This window comes from Hyaena hyaena, unplaced genomic scaffold (assembly GCF_003009895.1).
Source record: "Hyaena hyaena isolate Hyena2069 unplaced genomic scaffold, ASM300989v1 scaffold_304, whole genome shotgun sequence".
In the NCBI taxonomy this organism is placed as follows: domain Eukaryota; kingdom Metazoa; phylum Chordata; class Mammalia; order Carnivora; family Hyaenidae; genus Hyaena; species Hyaena hyaena.
The window spans coordinates 287,445-305,999 of NW_024080937.1; the positions used below are offsets into that span (position 1 = coordinate 287,445).

Genomic DNA, 18,555 nt, shown 5'->3' on the forward strand with positions numbered 1-18,555 from the left:
CTGATTTAAAAAAAAACTTGTAAAATATGACCTCAAAAAAGCTAATGTGCTTTAGCAAGGAAAACATGTGGATAATTGATCGGACTTTGCAAGCATTAATTAAAGCCCTTTTTGTCACTGTAAAGCCACTAGCTTTAATTAAATTCCAAGAGCCTTTTTGTACTAGAGATCCAGGCTATGCTGTATGAAACGATGATGTCCCAGAGAGAAGAGCCATCCATCTAGGATGCCATAGAATTAGAGGTGACCACCTAGATCCTTGGTCCTCATAGCCTCATTACTCCCAGATGAGTCTGTCATCAGAGCTGGGGGGCCTCTTCAGACACAGGGGATCCCCATGTTGCCAGTCTTGACTTGGGCAGAGAAGGTGAGATGCCAGTCCACTCCTGAAACAATGTTCTCCTGTACTTCTGTGTGTACCAATACATTACCTCACTTCCTGATTTTCCCATTTGGAATCCCACCATTCATCTTTTTCTCCCTACAATATTGGTTCTAACCACATAATCTCTTCTGATCATCATGGTAAAGTTAGTGCTGCAAGAGCCTGTGTCCTGAAACCTTAACAGATACGGGACTATTCTGGTATGTATACAGTGAAGTTAATTCCATGTATCGCTGTTCCACACCAAGAACATTTTACCTATTATCTGTTACCTAAAGGATCTCCTCACTTTGAACTTGACATCAGGTTCTAATAGGCAAGGATATTTTAGTAACAGCCTCTTCTGACCTATGTTTCAAGGTTTCTGCTAGGTTAATACATGCCTTCTGGCATGTCCTTAGTTTAGATTTACCAGTTCATATTGGGTTATCAATTCACTTGTTTGGATCTCCTCCTTTAATCCCTGTATTTTTAGGAGTATCTGGCCACACACATGTTCTACACTAAACCAACTGATTTGACATATAGCCTATGATCTCAAAGAGATGTTTTGGGCTAAAAAGGGGTAGAAAAATAAATGAATGCTTTTATTCCTTTTACTCAATTTTTCTAGAAAACCAAAGTGGTATTTTATGTTTTTAAAAGTCGAGGCTCAATGTATCCAAAGGATACAGGAGTGCTGATTCACAGGGGCACATGTACCCCAATGTTTATAGCAGCACTTCCAACAACAGCCAAATTATGGAAAGAGCCCAAATGTCCATTAACTGATGGGTGGATAAGCGAGATGTAGTCTATATATACAGTAGAATACTATTTGACCATGAGAAAGAATGAAATCCTGCTATTTGCAACAATGTGGAAGGAACTGGAGGGTATTGTGCTAAGTGAAGTCAGTCAGTCAGAGGAAGATCTCCTATGTTCTCACCTGTATGTGGAACTTGAGAAACTTTACAGAAGACTGTGAGGGGAAAGAAGGGGAAAAATAGTTACAAACAGGAGGGAGGCAAACCATAAGCGACTCTTAAATACAGAGAACAAACTAAGGGTTGACGGGGAGGATGGGGTGAGGAGAAAATGGGTGATGGGCATTGGAGAGAGCACTTGTTGGCATGAGCCCTGGGTATTGTGTATAAGTGATGAATCACAGGAATCTTCCCCCAAAACCAAGAGCACACTGTACACACTGTATGTTAGCCAACTTGACAATAAGTTATATTTTTTTTAGAAAGCTGAAGCTCAGAAATGTACCTAAGCAAAAGATAACTTATATAACCAAGTAGAAATCCATTCATGTACCCAGCCTATATTAACATTCAAAGTACTCCAGGCTTCGGAATCACATCTCTCAGCTTTATGAAGGACTTAGCAATAGAGTGGTGCTTTTTAGTGTGTTTTGCATACTCTTAAGAGTATATATAACCTAGAATCCATTCAATTTAAGTATGTCAAAGAGTTTCCAACACAGTATTTCATAATTTATGGTAGCTACCGGCACTATAAGGTATCCTTAATCACTATTTTAGTATTTAAGGCTTTGCAGTGATCTTAGTAATTTGAGAATGTGTAAATGTTTTTTGAGAAAAATACAAACTATACTTTTCTCTATTTTGGAATAATTGAATTTTGAAGACTAAAACAAAAAGCTTGGCTTCAGAACCACAGATAATTCATATTGCTCTTTTCAAACTTCTTCCATTGCTTTTCCTATCACTCAGAATAAAAACATCCACCATGTCCTACAAGACCCTACACTATCTAGTCCCCAAACCTGCAGCCTCAACTCTGCTCTCCCCCTGGCTTATTTCTTTTTAGCCACAAAGGTCTAGCTTGCTGTTTCTCAATAACTCTAGCTTCCTCTGACTTCAGTCTTTACACTTGCTGTTCTCTTTGCCTGCACACTTCACCTAGTTATTTGCACAAAGCTCCCTCCCTCCCTTCACGTCTCTGCTTAAATGGACCCTCCTCAGAAAACACACTGTCTAGAAGAGCCCTTGTTGACCCTTCATTATTCCCTAGGCTTTTAAACCCTGCCTTTTTTTTTTTTTTTTTTTTTCCTCACAGCGTTACCACTTCCTGAAGGCATTATGTATCCATGGTTCTCAATCAGGAATGATGTTCCTCCCCAGAGAACATTTGGCAATGTCTGGACACCTTTTTGATCATCACAATGGGGAGAGTGTTACTGGCATCTAGTGGGTAGAGGCCAGAGGTGCTGCTATACATCCTACAGCGCAGAGGACAGTCCCTGCAATAAAATATCTGGCCCAAAATGTCAATAGGACTGAGATTGAGAAACTTTTTTTTTGATGTTTATTTTTGAGAAACTGAACGTGAGCAGGGGAGGGGCAGAGAGAGAGGGAGACACTGAATCTGAAACCAGCTCCAGACTCCGAGCTGTCAGCACAGAACCCAAAGTGGGGCTCACACTCGCAAACTGCAAAGTCACGACCTGAGGTGAAGTCTGATGCTTAACCGACTGAGCCACCCAGGCGCTCTGAGAAACTCTTTTATATAAATCATTTGTCTATCCAGGATTAGTATAAATTCCATGGGACGTTGTGTCTGTCTTGCTCAGTTATTCCCAAAGCCTAGCTTTTAATGCATATTTATTTAAACAGGGTTCAGATCCACGCTTCTTTCCAAAATACTATATCAAATATGTGTATGGTCTTCTTTACTGTTGTCTCCAGTGACTACCTTTGACCTTCTTAGATTCTCCACAAATCCTGGATCAGGACGGGAATACTAGCACTCACACTTTGAAGATCTTCTTCTTTAAGAATTTATACTCTCTGATCTACATTAATCTAGAATACATAACTATTCTTTTAAACTTCTACTAGGAATTCTCAGAACCTTAATATAATGATGTTAATCATGTCTTTAAACCACAGTGGTGTTGGATCTATCACTTTCACGGTGTTGCTTGGCAAGCTTTATATATGAGAGAATATATTGCTTAGTCATTTTAGACTTATAGCTCTATTTTGAATTATCTAGATTTCATTACATAACTGTCTCTTTTTCTCCTATCCTTTAGGTCAGTGACCCAGTTGCAGCTAATTTGGTCTAAATACCCAGATGTTCCTTTTCTCCAGAAAAAAAAGCTCTGGATATCTGATGGGTCCATGGGTTTTGAGGAAGAAACTGATGTGATCTTTTCTGAAGATGAAGGACCTTCTGTATCTAAGGTACAACTTAGAGTTATGTTCATAGTTAGTATACATAAGTCCACAGTCTCTACCCTGGTGGTAGCAAATAAACTGCCTTTGTAACCATGTGACCTCATTCTCTTTCCCAACTTAAGACAAACATGTTAATCATGTTCTCCCTGTCCTGCTGAAACCCACAAATCTCCAAGTGGCTGCTACTAATTATCAGAATTTTCATAAGCAATGAAACCTGGTACTGTTTATGATTTAAAATCCCACAGAAGCTGCTTGTGTGAATGTGCTACCATTGGTCAAGAATCCTACATTTTATCCTCTGTTAAAAAAAAAAAAAAAAAAACTTACTATGAACTTAGGCACAAGGATATCACTTTCAGTAATTTTAAAAATTCCTCATTTCTTCAGAATAAGCAATCTATTTTAAAAAATAAAACTTAGAGTAATGCTATCTTCTATCTCAATAACTTTTATAGTATTTCAGCCTTATTAGGAAGTTCTTGGAGAACCTTATATTCATCATCTGATGTATTGGCTGCTCTTGACAAAATCTGGAAAATGTCTCCTCTAGGTCTTTATGACTTTTTTCCATTCTTCAACACTTGCAACCACTAGTTTTGCATCTAAAAAAAAGAAAATCTAAATACCAAACTCATGAACACACTCGAGCACACAACTCTCATCTGATCTGACTTTTCCCCCTGTGGTCACCATGACATCAGACTGGCATATTTTCTTTCGGTTTCATTGATCTAGCATCATGTAAAGGTGATGTAAAGTTCACGTAAAGGTCATGTAAAGTTCACTGCAACATCGAGAAGATGCTCCCATGCACAGAAACAGAAGAATGTGTTCCCAACATTCCAGGAAATAATATGGCTGCGTGGCTGACTTACCCTCCCTCCTCTACAGGTTCAATATCCTGGTATGTGATTCTTGTATATTTATTAACATCCACTCTATGGTCCATAATATACTATCTTAGGGAAAAGGGGAATGACCAGGAATATTCTTGCTGTGAGTGCACATAGCTGGCCAAATAGATACTATTAGCCCAGTTTCATGAGCTTTATTTATTGGTGATTCTTGAAATGAAAAATTTACACTTTATTCAGAAAGAAACTTATGGACTTTTGAATACTAGTGGTTAAAAGCTGATACAAATGGTCTCCTGTCATCTTCTAATATAAAGCCCACCCAGAGAGCCAAGTTAGAAAACTTAGCCATGTGGATTTTGATACTCAGCCACAAGCCACAAGGAAGCACTTCCTCTAGAGGAATGGCCAGGATCTGACGGTTTCAGCCAGTCCTCTGCTGCCCTCTTTCAGGTACGTATGTCCAGCAACTCCCAACTTAACAGTAGCCTCCGACTTCCCTGCCCCATCACTGCTCATACTTTGTAAACTCCCTAAAGTAGATTTTTGTTTGCTTCAAAAGTGACAACTGGGAGATAGTGACCTATCCACACAATTCCCACTGTCCAATCAAGAGAGCATACAAACAGCATTTGGAAAGAGGAGTTTGGAATATCGTCAGCCCATATTCTGCTTTGCTGGGGGCAAAACATTGAAACAGTGGAAGAGCCAATTCTGAGTTCCTAACCTGATCTCAGGATAAAAACAGAAAAATTAATATCTGACATATTGCCCTGAACCATTCTAAGTAAGCTGTCCTCAAGCTAGTTCCCAGGTGACAAGGCTCATGAGCAAATGGGTGTGGAAGTTATAAGTATGGATACTCAAAGCAGCACCATGTCTGTTGTAGAGGGTACATTTTGTCTCTTATTACTGTTTAAGACACTTTTATATTAACATCAAGATAACATGGTTTTTTTTTTTTTTTTTAGATTAATAGACTTCCCTTCTGCTGAGACCTATGCCTCTGATGTGAAATATCACCCAGCTGTAAGCAACTTTAACAGTAATCAGACCGTAACTCTGTTATTAAGTTATGGTGACTCCTCAGAAGTCCAAACTGTCTGATGAAGCTTGAAGAACCGTCTCTGACAAGTTGAGCTTGACTGAATCTGGGAAGCATCAGCATGGGAACCTGCTTTTCTGACTTCAACCCAGATTAACCATTTAAAAGTAAATCCTAAAAGAATATATACAGCAAATACGATGGGAATGATTGTTGTTGTTGTTAAAAACTGTCCTTCCTGTGAAAGAGAGGACCCAGTCATCCAAAATCATGGTCAGCAGGGCTCGTTCTTTGACCATCAAACCACTGCCCTGGATTCACTATCAGTGAGGTTGCTGAGGTGTCATTCATTGAATTACCAACATGCTTAGTATTATTTCTTTTAGTCTTATTTGCAAGTTTGAATAAGACCAAGCAAATCAGTCATAAGTTCAATAATTCCATTTAAAGAAAAGGGAAACAATAACCAATGGGTATATTGAGATGTACTAAAGCAGGATGCCTGAAGCTGAAGGGTGTAAGATGTAAATTTCAGGGTCCCACCCACAGATATTTCAATTCAGTAGATTAGAGTATAATCTGAGGATCTGTATTTTTAATAGGCTCCCAGCTGCCACCCACTGCTGCAGGTCTTCAGACCCTATACAGTGGGGTAAAGCTCCACTCTCTAATATATTTGGGGTGTAATGACTTAAATGCTAGTATATTGAAACTCACAAGAGGGGCACCTGGTAAAACTATCTGGATCTCCAAAATTTAAGATAAAAGCCTTTCTATAGAAATGAATGATTTTCCTCACCTAAACAAAAAACAAAACCCACATTACCTTGATGTCCTGTTAAATAAAGGTATCTGCTAGGGGCGCCTGGGTGGCTTAGTCGGTTAAGCGTCCGACTTTCGCTTAGGTCATGATCTCGTGGTTCGTGGGTTCGAGCCCCGCGTCGGGCTCTGTGCTGACTGCCAGCTCAGAGCCTGGAGCCTGTTTCAGAGTCTGTGACTCCCTCTCTCTCTGACCCTCCCCTGCTCATGCTGTCTCTCTCTCTCTCCTAGAAACGAATAAAACATTAAAAAAAAATAATAAAATAAATAAATAAAGGTAGCTGCTAAACAGTTATTGAGGTTCATTTTACTTTGCTTTGGCAAAAAGTGTTTAAAGCAGTGGCTTTTCAAAATTTTCTGTGAATATGTATCACCTTTGAAGAGATTATTAAAATGCAGTCTAAATTCAGCCTGTCTGCCCTGAGGTTTTAGATTCTACATTTCTAATAAGCTCCTAGGCTCTGAAACCTTTACCTATTACTGTTAAGTCTAAAGATTACTGTGGTATCAGTTTTCAAAATACATCAGACTCAGGTTGATACTTTTTTTTTTCAGGTGAAACTTGCAATGCCGAGTGATGCCTGAGACTTAAGCGGAAAAGTTGTTTCAGGAAGAGAGGTGTACATGAGGACATCAGAATGCTACCCTAGCTGATTCTGCAACAAATTTTACCAGTGCTCAGTGAGTGACCATCTAATCTTAGGAATTCTAAAACTTGACTGCCACAAATCTAAGTGTGGGGCCTATACACCAGTATTTTGGATCCAGATACAGCAGCCTGATCTCATTTTATTGCACTTTGCAGATATTGTGGGGTTTTTTGTTTTTACTTTTTTATAAATTGAAGGTTTGTATTTAAACTTCATTATAATTGTTACGGTGACCTGGGATCTTTGATGTTACTGTAATTGTTTGGGGCGCCATGAACCATGACCACGTAAGAGGGCAAAATTAATGGATAAATGTTATGTATGTTCAGACTACTCCCTAACTGGCTGTTCCCCATCTCTCTCCAGTGGCTCGTGCAGCCGGTGACTCTCATTTGAAATCAATGCTCACCAACCATCCTAAAAATCCTAGGGCCCTTCAGCATAATGCTAAATGTACTCTGCTTGTGCTCTATAAATGTAATAACAAAGCCTGAATGACAGCACATCTGTTTACAACATGGTTTACTGAATACTATTGAGACCTACTGCTCAAAAAAAAGTTCCTTTCAAAATATTACTACTTATTTGACAATGTGAATGCATCTGGTCCACCCAGAACTCTAACAGAGATGGACAAGATGAGTGTTGTTTTCATGTCTGCTAACAAAGCATCAATTTTGCAGCCCACGGATCAGAGTCCTTTCGACTTCCAAGTCTTTTTAATTTAAGAAATACAATTCATAAGGTTGTATATAGTTGCTGTAGGGATTCCTCACAGATCCTGGCAAAGTACACTGAAAACCTTCTGGGAAGAATTCACCGTTTTAGATGCCATTGAAAACAATCATGATTAATGGGAAGGGGTCAAAGTATTCACATAACAGGAGTTTGGAAGAAGTTGATTATACCCTCTTGGATGATTTTGAAGGGTTTCAAGACCTAACTGGCGTGTAAAAATGTGACTAAACTGCTGTCATCTCTTCATAAAATTTCAACAGAGGAGTTGCTTCTTATGTATGAGCAAAGACCGTGGTTTTGTGAGATGGAATCTATCCCTGGTGAGGATGCCATGAAGACTTGAAATGACAATGGGCTTAGAATATTCCATAAATGTAATTGATGCACAGCAGCAGAGTCTAAAAAGAATTTAATTTTGAAAGAAGTTCTAATGTGGATAAAATGCTAACAGCACTGCCTGCTACAGAGAAATCTTTCATTGGAAGGAAGAGTTGAGGTGGCAAACTTCATTGTTGTAAAAAATTGCCCCAGCCATCCTGACCTTAAACCACTGCCACTCTGAGCAATCAACAGCCAGCAACATCAAAGCAAGACCCTCCACTAGCAAAAAGATTACAACTCGCTGAAAGCTTAGATGATAGCATTTTTAGTAATCACACATTAGGGCATGTGCATTGCGTTTTTTTAAACATAATGCTGTCACACTACATTGTTAATGTAAAATATAAAATGTAAATATATAAAAATAATGTAATTTTTTATAGACACCAGGAAATCAAAATAGCCATTTGACTCCCTGTACTGCAACATTCACCTTATTGCAGTGGTCTGGAACTGAATCGCCAGTATTTCTGAGGTAAGCCTGTATACTGAAATAGGTTACACTATTTTTATAAAAAGCTACTCCTTCCTTGAAAATGGTTTTTAGGAATCAGGTCAACCATGTTCTATGTGCAAGTCCATCATTTTGCACTTGATTCAACCTCTTCAAATCTTTTCAGCTTGAAAACTGCCCACTGAATTGCCCTCCTAAAACACTAAGAAGTGTCAAAGCTGGCAGCCCTTCAGAAATGGAATTTTTAAATATTCCTCAAAATGTTACTAGAACTAAACCCATCTACCACTCTTAAGAACATGCAGATCTTTAAAAATAAATACTACAAAAATAACAAAATATTATAAAGTATAATTCTGAGAAAGATCTGAAGCCACTAAATTGGTAGGTCAACTGGTATCTAACAACCAAAAACTAGTCCATATATTGCTGTTTGTATCTATCACACTTAATCCCCACCTCTTCCCATCTCTAACCCATTCGCACCAGATGGTATTAGGCTGTTTCTCTTCCTCTTGAAAACCTGTCTTTGGTGACTTTCAAGTTTTTCTTCCAAAATGAGGCCATTTTGGATGTAACGCCTTCTTAAGAAGGGTTATGTTTCATGACAAGAGCAATCATTCCTCAAATTTTGTGTACATTAGACCTAAAACTGTGTTCCCCTCCAAACTGACCTCATTTTGACTGTGGATTCTGAAAACAAACTCAAATTACTCTATAACTAACTTGTCATAAACCCTTAATTTTGCTGGACACTGACAGCAACAACTCCACATTTTGGAAAAGCAGTATTGGTAATACTTTAAGAAATCAGCATTTTAAAATTAAAAATCTCAGTCATGTGGGCAGACAACAATGCCAAGCGATAGAAATTTTAGAAGAAATCTAAAGGAAAGAGATAATGTCCTAAGGAGAAAAAAACGGTAAAAAATTAAAGGAGAAAATTGAAGACATGGAAAGAAAAGACCACTTAAGGATTATAAAAGTTATATTTATTCACGATGCTACATTTATTGCATTCCCTTAGAAAAATGGAGAACTGTTTATGTACCCAATTTGCACATATAAAACTTTATACAAATTATGTGTAGCACATAAAGGCCTCTGGTACAGCTAAAATCCTGACACTACGATTTGGGTAAATCCTGCTTCAGGGTCTCCAGTTTATCAAGTCTGTTCAGAGAAAATAAACACTGGTATTATACTCAATCTTGCCATTCACACTTAGAAATTACTTTAAAATATAAAATTTTCAATTACTCTAAAAACTCAAAAAAGGTAAAGTGGAAGGTGACACATTTTGTTGCCGATGTCAATTTAACAATATGACAAATCCATACCTTATTTTGGCTGGGTCTTTTTAAAAAAACAAATCACCTTAAGTTTTGACATTCTCTAAGGTTGTGACTGCTTCAAGAAGGTAGTAGGTCAAAACCATTTACCAAACAGTAAAAATAATATTCCTTTTATAAAATGGTACAATTAACACATTACGGAACCAGAAAATACTAAATGTCTTTGGCTATACAACTAAAAGGCCAGTCTTCCAAAAGAATAGGGCATATTCACACCTCAGAACCAACTATAGAAACAAAGAATAACAGAAATATGCATAGAATTTAATGATAATTTGTCTTGCCTTTTTTCCATTCTACCTATATGATAATCAAGGAGAATGCAATTTACATAATCTTCCCAGATGAGACTCCATATAGCACTACAAAGATACCCAAATTTCTGCAAAGGCAAAGTGAATTAAAACAATTACACAACTAAGTGAAGACCAAAGGGACAAATGTTTGTTATCTGCAATTTTTCTTAGTTGGTTGCTTGTTTTTTTTAAGCTTTGAGTGTACAAATCATAGCTGATAAACAAAAAGTCACAATCTTCACAAATGGAACTATAATAGAAAAATAAATCAAATGAAACATTTATTAATAAATGAAGCCTGTTTTATTACTTCAAGTGTTAATGATAAAAAAAAATTTCAGCACAGCTGTCGCATTTTAAAAAAGTGAAAACTACATACTATGTTTCTAGCTCAGTAAACAGATGAACCTGATGTCTTTGAATGACATAACAATTGAGCATTGTACAGTACATCTTATGAAGACCCGTAAATTAAAGAACTACTGGTTTAAAGTTAGTGATTATGAAACAAATATGTATTCATAGTTTCAGCTTCTTTTTTCTTCCTCGACCATCAGGTGCTCCATCCATTTTACGTTTCTGTGTCTACAAATGAACAGAAGGATTGCTTTTCAGCACAAGACAATAAAGGTAAAACACAGACTAATTTTACTTTACTAATAACTGCTACACAGTAATAGGTATTAACCTTTCTTATTAGAATCTTACCTACTCCCTTTACTAACACAAATTTTATTGCTAATGAAATGATTTACAGTAAGCAATAGTGATTCAATACATCAAGCCAGTATAAACATGCCTACCAAAAGAAAGCATCACTATTTTATGAGCTTACATAAATACCTCAAGGGCATTATTCAGAGGCATTCATTTATTCATGACCTTCTACATTAAATCTAAATAAAAACACGACTTTTTTTTCTCTTAAAATAAGTGTTCACACATTGCTAAGATACCATTGGGAAAATACGCCAAATCTTGGAAGTTTACGGTAAAGGTTAGAAAAGCCAGTTTCTTTAAATATTCTAAAATTATAACTTGTACTATTCAAGGTCAAGTGTAGGCATTCATAAGACATTCCCAGGTTTTCAGGACTGCCCAAATTATGGACCACCATCGTAACATGATATTCTCCCCAGAATGCATAAAAGCAACTTATTCAAAAAAAAAAAAAAAAAAAAAAAAAAAGGACTAACACCTCAATGATAGCTAAGTAATGTTCAAATTCTTAGAAAGAAAGGCCTTCCAACCAAGTATTTACATATTCATGAATACTTACGGAAGGTTTTGGTCCTCTCTTCTTTTTCTCTGCCTTCTCTTTTTCTTCTAGTTCCATGTTTTCTCTTTCAATCAAGGTAATTAAGGTGTTACACCTCCTCTGGAGCTCCTGAATTGTAAAAAAAAAAAAAAAAAAAAATTATGTGGTAAATGTGTATTTTCCATTGTTTTCATGACATCCAGGTTTTAAAGTTGTAATGTTTTGGGGTGCCTGCGTGGCTTGGTTGAGCATCTGACTCTTGATTTCAGCTTAGGTCATGATCCCAGGGTTGGGCTCTATGCTTAGCATGGAACCTACTTGAGATTCATTCTCCCTCCTAGCCTCTCTCCCACTCATGTGCTCTCTCTAAAAAGAAAACAATGAAACTGTAATATTTTAATAATATAAAATCATTTCTACACCCCCTTAAAAAGGTAAGGCAGACCTTACAGCAACTAAATCACTCTTTTATTTCTAATCCATTTATAGTGCAACATTTCCCAAACAAGGATACCCAAAACAGGAGCCGCTTTGAGTGAAAAATAATCCTGCAGCAGTCAAACATGAAAGAACTGCACACTATCCTCCATCTTGAAGGGTGACATACTTTAAATATATGGAGAGAACTCTTACTATGAAATATGTTTAAACTTTGCTTATTCCTGTATATCCCAAACCTAAAACTACATAACATTTCTAGTAATTTCATCCTAAATAACACAAGATGGAAGTTAGAAGTTCAAGACTGGTATAAAATGCACAATAAAAAGAGCAATCCATTGAAGCTCAACTTTCCTGAATTTTAACTTTAGGAACTTGCTGATCAAAAACAGCTTTTAAATTCTTTTTTCTTTTTTATTTATTTCTGAGAGAGAGAGAGACAGCGTGAGCAGGGAAGGGTCAGAGAGAGAGGGAGACACAGACTCTGAAATAGGCTCCAGGCTCTGAGCTGGCAGTCAGCACAGAGCCCGACGCAGGGCTCAAACCCACGAACAGCGAGATCATGACCCAAGCGAAAGTCGGACGCTCAACCGACTAAGCCACCCAGGCGCCCCCAAAAACAGCTTTTAAAATGACCCAGACTCAACATTCAAATGGGCAGATACCTAAGCACAAGTTCTTTCTTTATAGAAATGTGTTCATTTGCAAAACCAAAATTTTCTGAAAACTTCATCACATTCAGAAGCTGAAACTGAAGAACCTGATTAAAATCAGTATCAAAAACTAGCCCTTATCATACATGATGATGTTAAAAGATATGTGATACTAAAGGATGGAACCAGGAAATTTTTTAAGTTATCCATAATAATAGCCTTTTAATTGTAGACCAAGAACTTTTTTCTAAGGATCTGGTTTAACCTATAATACTTAATGTAACAAATGTACTCCAAGTATAGAAACAATTTTACTTAATATTCTCCAGGTAAGTAAGGTAACTTACCTTAATACTTACTCTGAAGTGTTTGCTACATTATATAAAAAGGCCCAAGCACTCACCATTGCAGTTCTAGACTTCAGAAACCAGTCAAATCTGAACTGAGGAGAGTTGCGAATACACTGTCGTAATTCATCGTAAACATTTTCTTTGTCGAATCCAAGCTTGTGAAGCATACAGATTAGAAAACGATCCTCTTCTTCAGTATAATTTTTTCCTTTGTTAGTACCATATGATATTCTCAGCTGATGAAAAGGTGCTTTGTACCGTCCAATCTATCAAAGTTAAATTTTACATAAAATAAAAATGCTGTATAATCTGGATTTCCAACTCAGCTTTAGTAAAATTAAAAGCGTTATGTTCCAAGTCAGTATTTTTCTCAACTGCATTATATGACCTTTGTTGTGAAACAACTTTATAATGTTTATTAAAAGAAACCTAGGCTGAGACTCTCTGATACTATGTAGGAAAGACCAGGATCCAGTACTAAGGTAAATTCTGTGAGACTACATGTGAATGTTGTTCTTTCAAGAAAATTTTCATTTTAAAGCATCCTTTCATTTCCTTTTAAAAAGTTACTTTAAGTTGCATATTCTCAGATAGGAATTACACTGCTGACTACCATATGTATTAATACACAAAGTACCTTCGTGTCAAGTGCTTTTTTGATACTAATTCTTCTTTGAATTCTTGCCTCTCCCCTTTCAATCTGAGCCATAATCTTCTCTATGTCCTGGAGTTCATTGCATCTTTCCCAGAATACAGCTGGTTTAAAAACAAAAACAAAAAGGTGGACAGATGGAATAAGTGGAAGAAAGGGGAAAATATAAATAATTTCTCATAAATGCTCTCATTTAAGAAGTATTTCCATTTCTCTCCTAATATTACAAAGTAAATAAGTCAATTACTTAATTTTCTTAACTATAAAAAAAATGAGATGGACTAGATGATATAAGTATCTCCCAACTCTTAAATTTCTATTCTTGAATTCTAAGCAGACTCATCACAGCACAGCTACACCTATTCACCTGACAATCCAAGCGACATCAGGAAACAGAGGCATATAATGCATGAGACATTATGGAGAAAAAAATGAAAGCACAATTATTCAGTGTATTCAGTAATCTATCTTTGCTGTAGACAGTTAGCTAGGGTTAAAAAAACAAAATTTTTAAAGTGCCTTAAAAAATAAAAAGACCTTTTCTAAACCAATTTTTTAAAAAAAGGACAGTTCTAACTTGATTTTTTAAAAACACAAAAAGACAAATTGTGGCAAAATTTAGCAAAACATAATTCAGAGTAATAGAATCTGAACTCCCCTAAAGTTCTCCAAAAAACCCAAGAACACTCTTAAAATAAGAAAAGAATTACCAGAGTATTCAATCACTTCTTCTGGAGTTTTTCCTTCTACTTCTCTTGCAATATTTTCAATATCATCACGACCCCACTTCTCATTAGCTTTGATAAACTGGTTAAAATCTCTCTTATTCCAATTGGTAAATCCCTACAAAGCAACAGAAACAAAATATTAACAGCACACTGAACGTGGGTAAGATGCCATTACACTTTACCAATTCTTCTGAGGTATTACAAAAAATTTTCAATTACTCTTTGTTTTTAATTTCTTTTCAAGTAGTAACTTTTCATACACACAGATGTGCAATTTTAGCAGTTATGTCCTATGTTGCTTAGATAACCACACAATTAAATCTGAGTGAAAGAGAGTAAGGAATGCTACATGAAAAGGTGACCTTTTTGCTGAGCCCTGAGGATTAGCAGGAGGTTGCAAAGAGGAAGGAATAACATACAGTAAAGAGCAAAGACATAGCAAGTGGGAAAATGGAAGAAAAAAAAACTTCAAAAGTAGTGTAAGGCCAGATTGAAAGACCCTGATTAAACCTTAATGGTTGTTAAACAAGTACCAAAAATAAACTTGTATTTGAGAACAGAACTTAATACCAATGTGGAAGATTCATAGGAAGAGAGAGAATACTGAAAGAAAAGTGATTAAAAGGATATCTACTCTACCAATGCTGGTGCAAATCTCTAAACTTCTAAACTACCTCAACTCATGACAATCAAAATGTAACATACGTTATCATCTCCAACGACTCCATCTTTGAAAGAAGACATACTTCTTTGTATATCCCAACACAACCTAAACACTCTTATCTTACAAAATGATAGTTACTAAATTTTTGTTGATTAAAAACTATACCTGTGTTAGAAGCTTCTCTTTTTCCTCTAACTCTTCATCATTAAGGGGTTCAGCTTCATCAATTTTAAGCTGTTCTTCTTTCTGTGCCTGTGCTGCATTTGGTAGGTCGGGATTTCGAGGCACCTAAAAAAATATAATCCAACCATGAAAAAAAATACCGCTATATATTGTTTGTTAAAAAAAAAACAAAAAACAACAAAATAAAACAGATTAGTTATGAAAAAAGTGTTACTCCCATTACCTTGTACCCAATAGTTTTTCTGTAATACAGGATTTCTTTTTCCAATAATTCAAATAAACGTGGAGGAAAGAACTGGAAATCCTGAACATTAGGTTGTTTCGGAGGTCGAGGAGCCTAAAGAAAAAAATAGTATTGTTCATTAAAAAAACCTGTTTTAATTAAATAAGCTTCCTGTTTTCATATAGCATGACTGGCAATTCTCCAAGCAACTGAATCTATCATTAATACTGAACATTAATCAAATTTTAAATGCATACATTCACAACTGAGTTTTAGAAAATTTTTTAACAAAACTGGAGGATCTACACTATAAGAAGCCACAAAAATACCCAATTCTCAATCTGCTTTTACTGCAAGAACAGAAGGACAAAAATTACACTTCCGGTATTTTTAGATGTTTCACTGTTCTGTCAACTCACCTTGGGTGCTTTAGGTTCACTGACACGAAGAGCTTCCCTAAAATAGGCATCAACAGCATAGTTGGCTTTTCTTTCTCGTTTTGGTGGTTCAATCCACTCTGTGAATGCAATCTAGCATATGAGAAATAATTTATATAACCAATTTTTATATACAGTCACAAATCTTATACAAACGCAACTCATACTGTGTACATCGTTACAGCCATTGTTTGTAAAGAGACATTCATAAAATCCTGGACTATAAGCTCTAGGGAAATAGGACAGTGTCTAGTAACACACACACACACACACACTCACACTCACACACACTGTCTCCTGATCAAACAAACATTCTATCCAGCAGGGGGATAAAATTACATAATGTGCTATAACCCAAACTAGGAGAAAAATGAAGGTGTGTACTTAGCCTAGAAAAAATTCAGAAGATATACAGGCCTAAATGTTAACAAAAAAAAAAAAAAAAAAAACCACTGAGTACAATTATTTTTTTCTTCCAACCTGTATGTATTTTTAAATTTCTCAATAATACAAATAAGTATTACATAAGAAATTAGGAAGTTTTTCCTTTTAATTACCAGCCAATCTGTTTAAAAAAAAAAATCTAGGAAGGCTGTAATAATTTTTTTGCCATTTTAATTTTTAAAGATTCCAAATTATTACAATTACCCCATATTTCAACTATAATAGTATGTACAGTAAGCCTCATTAAATTTTTAAAACATTTCAGAGTTTACTAACTGAAAATCTGACATTACACATAAAAATAAATAATTTAGATGTCAATATACAGAAATGACTACTTTGAGACAAACTTACAAAGGCATTACATCTAACACTTAAAATTGCAAGTTGCAAGTAAAATAAAATGTTCAAGTAACCAAACTGTCTTTCAAAATTACCTTTTGTTTTTCTCTATAATCCTCTCCTTCAAAGTTATAAACACTCGACTCTGTATCCATTGTAAAGTTTCTAAGGGAGCTTTCACCCATCTTGGAGAGCTTTTCATTCATCTCTGCAGTCTAGGGGGAAAAACAGATTAGAGATAGAGAATAAAACAAACAAAAAATAGGTGAACTGTAGTCAAAATTAGGCTTTACAGTATACAAAAGCTTCTTTATTATGATTCACATTAACAAGTGTTTCCTCAAACAGTTCTGATTTAAAACATTTTATATATTAAAAACATCACACTGAGGGATGACTGGGTGTCTGGCTCAATTGGGTTAAGTGTCTGACTCTTGATTTCGGCTAAGGTCATGATCTCAGTTTGAGAGTTCCAGTCCCATGTCAGGCTTTGTGCTGACAGTGTGGGGCCTACTTGGGATTCTCTCTCTCTCTTTCTTGGCCCCTCCCCCTCCTGTGCATGTCTTTCTAATAACTTTAAAAACTAAAATAAAAACACTGTCACTTAATCTGTACCTCACCTTCTTTGCACCTCTTTCCAAAATACCATCAATATCCTCATCAGTAATCTCACTTTCCTTTGAAGCAAATACATGTGTTGCCCCATGTCTAATCATTTGAAGCATTTCATCTTTCCCAATTTTGTTCAAATTCTGATCCACAAGTCTTCCTGGAAATTAAAAAAAAACAAAACATATGCTGTATAATGTTAAACTATACTTTACTGGAAACTTGGAATTTTAAATGTTAGATGTAATACTATGTATTTTGCCTCAAGCATCAATCACTTGTTTATTCATCTGATAATTTTCATTTTCACATAGAACAATGCCAAATTCTTAGCTATAAGATTTAAAATATTCTAAAGCTTATCTGTTACATAATGAAGCCTACTGTACACCAACTCAATAAAATATATTCTTGTATGGGCTGAATAATAGCAATTTGGGATATTTGAAAATCAAAATTATCAATTTTTTTTAAGTATCAACAGAGGAGATTATAAACACAAGGAATTTCTGATAAGCAGAAATGCATTAACTTCCCAATCAGCTTTTTCTGCTTAAAAAAAGGTGAAGTACTAAAAAACTTTTACACTGCCAAACTTTAAGCTCTGAAACATAATCAATTTCTGATTTTAAAGACTAAAACTCTTGAAAGCATTTTTTTTGATTGTAGAACAAATTCAACCTAAGAAAATTAAGATCTTCAGTTGGTCGGAATTTGGCTAACACTGTAATTTGTGTTTTCAAAAATGCAGGCATCAAAACAAAACAAACCAAAATACAAAAAGAATTACTTTCGCCCAGAAGGCCATACAACACACAAACTTCGAGTTTCGTAGTCCAACCAACTTGTAATGAGTGTTTACATAAATATCCAAGTTGTTCTCTCAGATCTAAAATGCATGGATCCCTAACAGAATACACAAACATTTATGACTTAACAAAGTTAGAATAGATCTACAGAACACGTTTCTTTGGATTGAAGCCATCTCACTATCAAAATGTTCACAGCCTTATTGAAACTACTTCCCCACAGGACAGGGGAGAGCTATTCAGACATAAAGTGGTTCTGTGATACCTTTATCTTCTACCTTTAATTATGTTCCTTACTCCACAAGACGGTAATGCAAAGGTATACACCTGAGGTTTGCTGTTTGACTAATGCCTGCAAAGCTATCAGCACAAAATTGTGCTCCAAAATTTGACCCTTCCCCACAAAAAACCCCAACTAAGTAAAAAAACTCAAACAGCTTTTCTGAGTTGACAACTAATTTTTAATCCTTTAAAAAAAAAAAAAAAAGTGTTTCATAGATGAGAACAATTAACACAAGGTAGGTGTTCTTCTAAAAACATGGATGAAGAATGAGAGGGGGGGGTAAAAAAACTAGCCCTTACATTACCCATGAG

General features: G+C 35.8%; 1 protein-coding gene and 1 long non-coding RNA gene across 2 annotated transcripts in view; one reads left to right on the top strand and one right to left on the bottom strand.

Moving 5' to 3' along the window:
• The first annotated feature begins 4,334 nt into the window (after positions 1 to 4,334).
• LOC120242427 lies at positions 4,335 to 8,437 on the top strand. The gene is made up of 5 exons (XR_005531069.1): positions 4,335 to 4,480; positions 4,748 to 4,883; positions 5,402 to 5,642; positions 6,850 to 6,975; positions 7,311 to 8,437. It is a non-coding gene; the product is annotated as an uncharacterized LOC120242427 (long non-coding RNA).
• A 1,050-nt stretch (positions 8,438 to 9,487) lies between these two features.
• Positions 9,488 to 18,555, bottom strand: part of SMARCA5 (SWI/SNF related, matrix associated, actin dependent regulator of chromatin, subfamily a, member 5) — a 35,904-nt gene continuing 26,836 nt past the window's right edge. The window contains exons 15-24 of the mRNA XM_039248213.1: positions 17,164 to 17,312; positions 16,639 to 16,758; positions 15,740 to 15,850; positions 15,321 to 15,434; positions 15,080 to 15,202; positions 14,233 to 14,365; positions 13,508 to 13,626; positions 12,924 to 13,136; positions 11,448 to 11,555; positions 9,488 to 10,753 (exon numbers count right to left, since the gene is read on the bottom strand). Coding sequence (XP_039104144.1) covers positions 10,688 to 10,753; positions 11,448 to 11,555; positions 12,924 to 13,136; positions 13,508 to 13,626; positions 14,233 to 14,365; positions 15,080 to 15,202; positions 15,321 to 15,434; positions 15,740 to 15,850; positions 16,639 to 16,758; positions 17,164 to 17,312 — 1,256 coding nt within the window. The 3' untranslated portion in view covers positions 9,488 to 10,687. The remainder of the gene's footprint in view (positions 10,754 to 11,447; positions 11,556 to 12,923; positions 13,137 to 13,507; positions 13,627 to 14,232; positions 14,366 to 15,079; positions 15,203 to 15,320; positions 15,435 to 15,739; positions 15,851 to 16,638; positions 16,759 to 17,163; positions 17,313 to 18,555) is intronic.